The 10,109-nt window shown below is 42.1% G+C and overlaps 1 protein-coding gene across 1 annotated transcript in view; it reads right to left on the bottom strand.

The window, feature by feature from the left end:
• Positions 1 to 542: 542 nt before the first annotated feature.
• QRSL1 (glutaminyl-tRNA amidotransferase subunit QRSL1) overlaps positions 543 to 10,109 on the bottom strand; it is a 27,350-nt gene continuing 17,783 nt past the window's right edge. The window contains exons 9-11 of the mRNA XM_053288773.1: positions 5,149 to 5,266; positions 2,634 to 2,839; positions 543 to 927 (exon numbers count right to left, since the gene is read on the bottom strand). Coding sequence (XP_053144748.1) covers positions 716 to 927; positions 2,634 to 2,839; positions 5,149 to 5,266 — 536 coding nt within the window. The 3' untranslated portion in view covers positions 543 to 715. The remainder of the gene's footprint in view (positions 928 to 2,633; positions 2,840 to 5,148; positions 5,267 to 10,109) is intronic.

Below are 10,109 nucleotides of genomic sequence, written 5' to 3'. Positions count from 1 at the left end.
AATTTGGGTCTCATATTGAGTGTGCAAATGGCACTAAGATCTTCAATGGACATAAAGAAATGTTTTTTTCACAAAAGGAGAAATAATTCCAGCAGCTTTTAAAGCTCTTTGAGGCTAGAACCCTAGCCCAAACTTTATATACAAATGGGAATCTATATTAATCGGGATGCCTCAGAGACAGTTCAAACTAAATTCTTAAGAACCATCCTCTCTGCCCCCTAGATGTGTGTCTAATGCAGTACTCTGATTACAGACTGGGATGCCCAAAATTCAGACTGGGAGGCCTCTACCTTGCTCACTACTAGCCTTTTAAAACTAAAAAACGTTATAGACATCTGCAGATTTGCCTACGAGGTATGTCTGATGTCCACCTGACTTGCACTTTTGCATAATGAACAAAGCATCAGTCTTTGCACATGGCTTGTTGTCTAGGTTTGAGCTGAAATTTAGTTAGTCCAAGTATCTGCTGGCTTTCTATTTACAATGTAAACACTATGATACAGTTACAAGCCTCATAACAATTTAAGTGTACACTAAGAAACTTCTAGTGATTTCAGTTTATTCCATTCTTAGAATAAGAATTCCATTCTACGCTTGCTTCTTAGATCAGAAGAGTATCATTCTTGGAGAAATTATGTTTGAAACTTCAAAATACAGCTTTTGATTGCTCTAGAATTCTTTTCATTGTGCTGTTAATAAAATCTCAAGTTACATGTCATGAAAAAAATGCTGACTTCTCCTGGGGGGAGACAGAATCAAGATGATCCATTATTCCCTGTAGCTGTATTGCAGGAAACTGCACTTGCTCTTCAAACCATTTGGCGACCGTGAGAAGCTGCATGTCATGGAATGCACGGCCAATAAACTGCAGCCCAATTGGCAAACCCTTTTTTGAGAGTGCGGAGGGAACACTTACAGCTGGCAATCCTGCAAGACAAAATAGATGTAATGGGCACTAAAAAGTGGTAAACCCAAAGCAAGAATATCTACACAAGGCAATTATTTGTTTTTTTAATTTATTACATGTATGTACCACATTTCATCAGAATAACCCAAGGCAGTTTAGTTTGTATAGCCTCGTCTAACCTTAACATGCTAACCACATTTCTTTATTTTAATTCATCTTCAGAACAAACTTGTTCTGTTCTTTACTAGCATGAGAAGATTGAGATATATAGTTATCTTAGAGAGCACCTTCTTCTGCATGATCCCCACTGCACGTTAAAGTCATCTGAGGAGGTCCGTCTCCAGTTACCACTGGTTCATCTGGTGGCGACTAACAGGCTTTTCTGTAGCTGTTCCTGGGCTATGGAATGCACTCCTGGCAGAAATCCTCAATTTGAGTTCATTACTGTCCTTCAGGAGAGCCCTTAAAACCTATCTGTTTGCCCTGGTTTCCCAGGGTTTTTAGCTGCTTGAATATTTAATTGGTTTCATTCTGTTTTTATAGTGTTGATTTTAATTGTTAACTGGTTTTAATTGTTTTTATTCTGTTGTAAAGCACCCTGAGCCATTTTGGAAGGGTGGTATATAAATTGAATGAATGAATAAATTAAAAAATATAGGTACTTGCCAAAGCTACCCAGTGAAGTGGGGTTTAGATATCATGTGGAACCACATTGTATTTCCTCTGTGGTTAGTTTGTATGTCTGCACACGTGCCAGGCAACAAACTGTGGTTTTTTCTTGGCCAGTAAAACCACAATCTGAACTCAAGGTCTGAAGTTGCTTTCTTTGCTCTAACCATGGTCTTGAGTGATGCCTGAACCCATAACTGTGATTTAATCTTGGTTTGTTTCAGTAGCTCTGCCCTTGCACTTTCCCATAGAAAGAGGCAGGTTTAGATCACAGGAAGTAAGGAGAAGGGGCGGAATCTGAACCACTACACTATGGCAAAACAAATCAAGATTTTGTATCATCTGTGGTGCCATTCCAGGTTTGTAAAATGAACCCTGGTTAAAATAAACTGTGGTTCTGCATGATGTCTAAGCTGTGATTTGAATCTGGCTATCCAAAGGTTGAATCCATATGATCAATATAATTGAATTTCAAGGGTGCTTACATTATATTTATACTGTATATTTCAGTATAAATGTACAGCTTATCTTGAATAGACTACAAGGAGCCTTTTCTCTCCTTTTGGCAAGCATTTTAAATGTAATATGTGTTGTAATTTGTTAACAACTATAAATAATGTTGTTTGGATAGCTAACATGAAGAAGTTCCCCGAACCCCATCTTTCTTTCACTCCCCACAGTAGTGAAGAACAGTCCACTCCGATTCCTCATTTTTCACAAGTCAATAAGCACAGGAGGTGGGCTGTAAAGCACACATGGAGGCCCTCTAAGGGGAAAAAATTACTCAGAAGTAGGGACCAGGACATTGCTTTCCATGTACAAATTACCCAAGACCCTATTATACTGCAACTATAGGTGAATGCAGGAGAACAAAATGGTTCTAGATCAGTTTGGTATCAAATCCAGGATGAATATGTAAAAAGAGAATCTGGTTTTTTTACTGTTTGAAAGGTTCCAGTAGTACTGCACAAAGAAAATGGGTTGTTGGAAGTGTCTGTTTTAAAAAAGAAAGATTATTACAACAAGAAGTGTTAGAGAACAACTCCAATTTTCTTACCAGCCATATTGGCAGCCTGGGTGAAAATATCATCTTGGGTGCTGCGGGTTCTGTTGTCTTCTTTGATGAACTCTGTGTACGGCACAGTCTGATTCAGAGTAGTTGGGGTGAGCAGAACATTGACCCCAGAACTAAAGAGTTTTGTGAAATCATTGGCAATGAGTCGTCTCACTTTTTGGGCTTTGATGAAATAATTCTCATAGTTCCTAAAGGGGAAAAAGTCCTGTGAGAGCTGGAAACAGAAAAAACAAATCTGTCTCCCAGTCCTTTAGGCAGCTGGGACATGGAAGCCAGGGTATAAATTGCAAGAGGACATTAGTCTTTCTCCAACTACTGTTAAAGCAAACACAGGCATCAAACCATTGAGGCACTGGCCACAATCAACAATCCATCTGCAATGCACTATTCTTAGAGATGAAGTTTATTATAAAAGATGAGGAGGCCATAAAGATGATCAGACTACCTCAGGTGCGTCCTCTTTTTTCCAGAGGTAACTTGGCCTTCTTATTATTCTGTCAAATGGTAAGGTTGATTTACCACACATCAGTGTAAGATACATGGTCAAATTTCATTGAACATCAATAGTGGAGTAGTTGTGGACATCTTTCCCAGCAGTGTTGCCATATGTACTCTTGCTTCTATGGTTAGCAGACTGTATCTCTTCACCATCGGGATTATTACAGGGCTGAACCTAAAAATCATCCTTAAACAGCTACAGTTACCTGTCCATGCTGTAGTCCCTGGAATATCACTGAAGGCCTGTTTGAAAGTTTTTTCTGCTGAATAATATTTCAGCTAGGCCGGGCTATGTGATGGCACAGCTCATTAAGAACAGAACATACTGTATTTACCTGAATCCAAACTAACCCCCGCCCCCTCACCAAATACTTTGATGTAAGAAATGGGGGGGGGGTAATCGTTTGAAATTTGAGGACCTCTTCCTTTTGGGCAAACAGTATATTCAGAACTGAGGGAAGACTATTTAGTTATCTTATTCCTCCATCTAAAATTCCAAGCACTTCTTGGGTATCCTCTCTTAAACCAGAATTCTTACCTGGCCATTCATCCTGTCACATGGACCCCACCAGCATCCCACTACAATACCCTAATTGTTTGGGTTTTGTACATGTATTGCTGTTCTTTAACTCATTTGCATCCCTCCAAAGAATTTACAGTGTGTGCATGGGAGCTATTCCATTTTATCCTTCCAACAATCCTGTGAAATAGTTTTAGTGAGGGGAAAAGTGGCTAATCAAAGTCATCCAGTGAATGTCATGTTTAAGTAGAAATTTGAACCCAGGTCTCAGCCATCTGCTCATCATACCATACTGTACAAATAAAGATGTGTGTGTGTGTGTGCATGCACATGCATGTTTGCAAAGCGTACCTGCTTTGTCATTGTCTTAAAAACTATGCAGAACTTTCTCCAGTCAAGAATGGTAAGAAGCCCCCTTATTTCCTCCCCAGGGTTCTGACAGATTCCACTTCCTGGGTAAGTCAAATTTGCTAGGACTGTTTTACATGCAATAGCCTTTCTTGGGGCAGGGAACTGAACTAAGTAACCATTTGAGCCCTTTCCATTGAAGTTAGGCTGCAAGAGAATGATGCACTGAAGTTACTTTCTGGTTGAGTTGAGATCTGACCTCAGGTTTCTCAGGTATAAATAACAAACCTGACCACCTGAATTGTGGGCAGCATCTGGATTAGTGGCCTACGTCCAAATGGGTTTGCATGGGGAACATTTCTATGTGTGCAATGGGTGGGTGGGGAGGCAATTTTCAGCAATCCCCCACTTTCTATCCCTATCTACAGCTGCCTATCCCTACCAAAACTATATCCCTGAGAGTTGTAGGACCCTCAGATATATTTTTGGGAGGCACAATTCGCTGCAGAGGAAAAGCAAAAATATTTCTTATCCCCTCCATGTGCACATGGAGGTGTTCCCATGCACAATACTTAGTTTGAATGTAGGCCAGTATTTGCATGAATGGAAGATATTCTGCTCTGCAAGAGGGAGAAAGGTGATTTTTGCTGATTGCCTTTCCCCCTCTCCAGCCCAATTTGCCTCCATCAAAATATGTCCTTGAGGGTCATCTACAACCCTTAAAGACATATTTAGAGGACAGCAAAGGGAAGGGGAGGCGCAAATCAATGAAATTTGCCTCTCCTCCTGCTTGTACTCGTTTTCCATTCATGCAAGTACTAATTTGGGTGCTTTCTCTAATGTTTAGAAGAAAGACCCACACATGCATTAGTGCTTTTCTTAGAAAAATTAAAATAAGATCCTGGCTGAGAGAGAGAGAGAGAGAGAGAGAGAGAGTGTCACATATTAGATTATGCAGAAATTTACAAAACAGTGTTTTGCTGTATGTTACAGCTGTAGCAGTATCAGCAATAATAATATTGCTTTTACTAGGTGGAAAAATCTGTCCAGCATGAGTAATTTCACCCTTAACTGCACAACAAATAAAATGCTGGCTTTGTAAATTTGAGCTTTAAAATGTGCTGAACTTACTGTTTTAGCAAGAAGTAGTTTCCTGATAGAATTCTTCCCCGTACAACCTCATTAAAGCCTTCCCGGCGTGTTGCTGCATACAAGGCTTCCGTGGACTTGTCAGCATTGCTGCGGTGTCCTAAAATTAAAAGTCACCAGTGATTTGGAACGCATCTTAAAACCATTCAAAGTTACCTCATGAATAAGCAATAGACATCATTGTGGTGTATAGCAGAAAGGTATATTGGGGGTTTACATGCTGCTGTTGCATATAGCTCAGTGTCAGATGTTCTGTTTGTTCATTGTCGGGGACGCCAACAATTCCATGTGGGTTTCAGCAGGAGCCATCTGAGGCAGCTATTCAGAGGAGACTGGGCTGAAGGTTCTTGGATGAAATGTTCTCCTAAAGACTCCCAGAAGCTTACCTTTTCCATGCTTGTTTGCCCACTGTTGCCTGTCCCTTATAACAGTTGCTTCAGTGCCAGTTTTTGGTATCTTCTACCAAGCTTTTTTACATCATCATCCTGGCCAATTGGGAATCACATTGTGAATGTGGTGATATGACAGCACTACACTTCCACTCAGAGTTGGCGTTGTGACATGCTACTGAGAGCAAGTGAAGCTAATTCAAAGTGAAGGTAAGGCTTCCTGTATCTTATTACCCTTACTCTGGATGGAGGAAATAGGCCATGTCTGGATGAAGGAGGAGAATGCAGTTGCTGTTGAAGCCCCTGTCTGCCCCCAACACAGACTGACCACGCTACCTACCCATCACGTGCTGATGTCTCCCAGCCTGCAGCTTCACTTCTTGGGCTCTACTACCAGTAAGCCGGGTGAACATTTCACCCTTGTTTACAGCTCTGTCAATTATTGAAAGTGAAGCCCCTTTTTATAGCTACAAAGGCAGGTAGGAGGAGGACTTTTTCTGCTTAGTCCTAATTTGGACACCTTTTCACTCTGGTGATAATACAACTGAGTACAGGCAATGCTTCCACCCACACAAGAATTCGCTGATAGTATTGCAGAATCCACTCTGTCTTAATACTCATACAAGTATACAGTGAACACATGTACAAATCCGTACAGAGGTACAATCATTCACATGTTATGTTATACACAGGTACAGAAGTACACTTCCTATCTGTACCATGCATTTAAGGGCCTGTATCCAGGTTAACTTTTTAAAAGTTCACTTTTAGGTACAGTCATTCACAAACACATGTATGAGTGTTCAGACATCTGCACACCCATACAGAATAATGTCTGAATTAGGTTTTACTCCCACAATCAGGAAGAACCCAGTGAAGAAGCTACAGTTTTGACAGGCCTATATATTTCTAAATATAATTCTAAATAATCACTTGAGGATTAGATATTTGATGTACAGGCAACCCCCGTTATATGTAGGGGCTCCATTCTCTGTTACAATCACAGATAACGGAACTGTGGATAACAGGCCATTAAGCCAATAGGATGGGGGGGGCAGGTTTAGGTTCCCGGAGGCTGCAAAATAGTGAAAAAATGGCAAAAAGGGTGGAAATAGTGAAAATAAACTGCCATACCGCAGCTGTCTTGCACAGACCTCCAAAAGTCCAGTCTGCCATTTTGCTGCAATTTTTCACAGATTAAAACAAAAAAAGCCACAAAATGGCTTCTTTCGTTAAAATGGTGGCCAGGAATGACCTTGGAGGTCTTTTCCAGTCAGCCCCAAACCATGGAAATTTCAAAAAAACCCACAAACACCCTCCATATGCCGAGGTCTGGTGTCAATTACCTGACTGCAAATATGCAGAACTGCAGATGTCAGGCCCGTGAATGGTGAAGTTCGCCTGTATGCACAGCTGCACAACGGTGCTTGTGCAGGGGAACAGGGAGTTCAACAAGGGCTCCCAATGTGCCCCCGCAGCCCCTAGAAGCATGAGTGCTTCATTAGTCAGTATGTCAGCCACTGTTTGTAGCCTTCATGACTAATGAAAGGGCACTTTTCAACTCTTTCACTGCCTGTGGAAGCTGTATTCCCAGTATTTCATTTCATTTATATCCCAACTTGCATTACAGAAGTCAAGACAGTATACATGGGATTCTCCAGTGGTCTCCTAAGTAGACACAACAACTTATATACTGCTTTTCAAGAAATGTTTCCAAAACGGTTTATATAGAGAAACAATAAGTAAGATGGATCCCTGTCCCCAAAGGGCTTACAATCTAGAAGGAAACATAAGACAGACACCAGCAACAGTCACTGGAGGTACTTTGCTGGTGCTGGATAGGGTCTGTTACTCTCCCCCCTTGCTAAATACAGAGAACCACCATGTTAAAAAAGGTGCCTCTTTGCCCAGTTAGCAGAGCAGACACTGATGAGATCTGCTTAGCTTCAGCAAGGTGGCCTTCAGGCCATGTCCTGGATCCAGTATCCCAAAGTGGTGATGATTCCTTTATTTCTACCCCAGTTTTACACTGTGGGTCCGCACAATTGTTTACCATCCTAAGGTTCCTAAAAGAGTTCAATAAGCAACAATAAAAAACAATACAATTGCCACACCTGTATACTAGCACTTTAAGGGGAACAATATATTACCGTTATAGTTGCCAGGAAGTTCTGAAGACTTTATCTGCCATTATATAAAATAAGATGTGCTAAATGTGATATAGCACAGCTTCACAAAACAACATGCTATAGTGGCACCACAGCACCATTATGATGGCACAATTATTTTATATTTGGACACAAAATTTTTGAATTAGGGGCAGGACTTACTCCTCTTGGTTATTTTTCCAATAAAATGCTTGGAAACAGATTTGTGAATCAAACTGTTGAAGTACAATATTTCAATTAACTTGACACTTATAATGTACTCTGGAAAGTACAGGGGAGAGTAATACCAAACAGGAGCCATTGTCTTTGATCAGGAAGTGCAGAGGTATTTCAAAAACACTGTATTCCCTCATCAGTTGACCTTGAGCCAAACAATTGAGCTGAACATTGCATGTACTTCGTGCTGTGGAATACACTCCTCAAAGGACACAGCTGAGTCAACATTTCTCTCATGATAAAAACATGCTCCTAGGAATAATTATAAAGAAACTTCATCCACAAACAGACCTCACTGATGTCAATGAGAGACTTTCCATAGTGCTAAAAAGGCTCTGGCAGAGACCTAATCTTTCTGTAATTAAAAAAGCACATCAGATATGTTGGTTCAGAGTTGGTTCTGCAGCAGGCATTGCTATTCTTTTGACATGATTAACGAATCCTCTTTTACCTTAGACCAGGCCTGCTCAACTTAGGCCCCCCAGCTGTTTTTGAACTACAACTCCCATAATCCCCAGCCACAGTGGCCAATAGCCAGGGATTATGGGAATTGTAGGCCAACATCTGCAGGAGGGCCGAAGTTGAGCAGCCCTGCCTTAAACAGTTGGCTACATGTCATATTGCGTGACTCACCGACAGATGTACATAAAAAGCCCATGAAGCTATGCACACGACTGTGCGAAAGCAGGCTAATGCAGCCCAGCCCAGGTTTGGTGGTTCTCTGGCGGTTAGCCTGCCTAAAAACCCCTCCCCTCCCCCTCCCAGGTTAGTGGAGCGAGTGCTGCGCTAACCTGGGTTTTTGGGTCGTGAGACGCCATGCCACATCTCCGTGGCAACTCATGAGGACGAGACTCCTGACTAGGAGGCTCCATCAAGCCTTCCGGCCTTGGGGGTCTCCCCAGCATGCCCCGAGCACTCATGTGGGGCATTCTGGGGGCTGGGCAACCCTCGATCCCCACCACGTGACGGAGCCGGTAGTTTTGTGGGTGGCCAATCTGGCCTCCCAGGACAAGCACTCTGCTCATGTGTGGGGAGAGCAGGCTCTCCCCATACTAACCCTCCCAGCACTTTACACTAATTGTGTGAAGTGCTCCAAGTCTTCTTCAAAAGGGTTTCTTCTTTTAAAAACACATTTTTTAAAAACAACCCTTCAAAAACATACTTGGCTTTGGCTCTGAATGCAAATGAATCATACCAATGTTCTTGTTGGACTGCTCCAGCAAGATTCTTAAAAAAAGGTAAACCCTGGAAATTGTCACTGTTGTTTCCTTCCAAACCTCTGGAAATAGTGCTCATTTTTCAGCCATTTCCATATAATATACAATTGTGCAGGCCAACCAACCAGCTCCACATTTATGTTGGTTCCCAAGGCAAGTGACCTGCCCCTCTCCGAGAAGGAGCATGCCATTCACTTGCTCCTACAGTTCCTAACCCATCTTTTCTGCCGGAAGTGTCAGAGAAACAAGGATTAAAGATTTTTCCAGGGCTGGGACTTGGCCTGGTAGGGAATGTCAAATAATCATGGGCCTGACTATGAGCCAACCAATCAGAAACTTAGTGAACCATGTGCAAATGCCACTGTCATCATTTGTATCTGAAAACATGAACAGAGGATATTGGGGAAAGGCAGGAAAAGAAAAACACACATTATTGTGCTCATTAAGAAAAATGTGTTCTTACTCAAAGAGGTCACCTTGTAGCATGCTGACACTCTCTTAATTGTGTCTATACCAGTTCCCATACGTTTTTGTTAAACATGCAGCAAATCAACTGCTAGTCACTGTGTTGTGGGAAATGCATAATGCAGGCAAACACCACTCAGTAAGGTTTTTGGAGGACTAACTAACTTGCCTGTCATCTGGCACTGGGCCACCTCCAGCCTCAGAGGCAGGATGCCTCTGAGTACCAGTTGCAGGGGAGTAACAGCAGGAGGGAGGGCATGCCCTCAACTCCTGCCTGTAGGGTCCCAGCAGCATCTGGTGGGGCACTGTGTGAAACAGGATGCTGGACTAGATGGGCATTCTTGGGCCCGATCCAGCAGGGCTGTTCTTATCTTAGAAGCTTCTACTTGACTCAAACTGACTGCAGTGGCTGCTGGCCCTCCAGTCCTGTAAGCCATGTTTCCTTAATATTCAGCACATTAACATATACATGTGCATGCACAAAACCA

Source organism: Hemicordylus capensis, chromosome 1 (genome assembly GCF_027244095.1).
Source record: "Hemicordylus capensis ecotype Gifberg chromosome 1, rHemCap1.1.pri, whole genome shotgun sequence".
In the NCBI taxonomy this organism is placed as follows: Eukaryota; Metazoa; Chordata; class Lepidosauria; order Squamata; family Cordylidae; genus Hemicordylus; species Hemicordylus capensis.
This window is presented reverse-complemented; position numbering and strand designations above follow the sequence as displayed.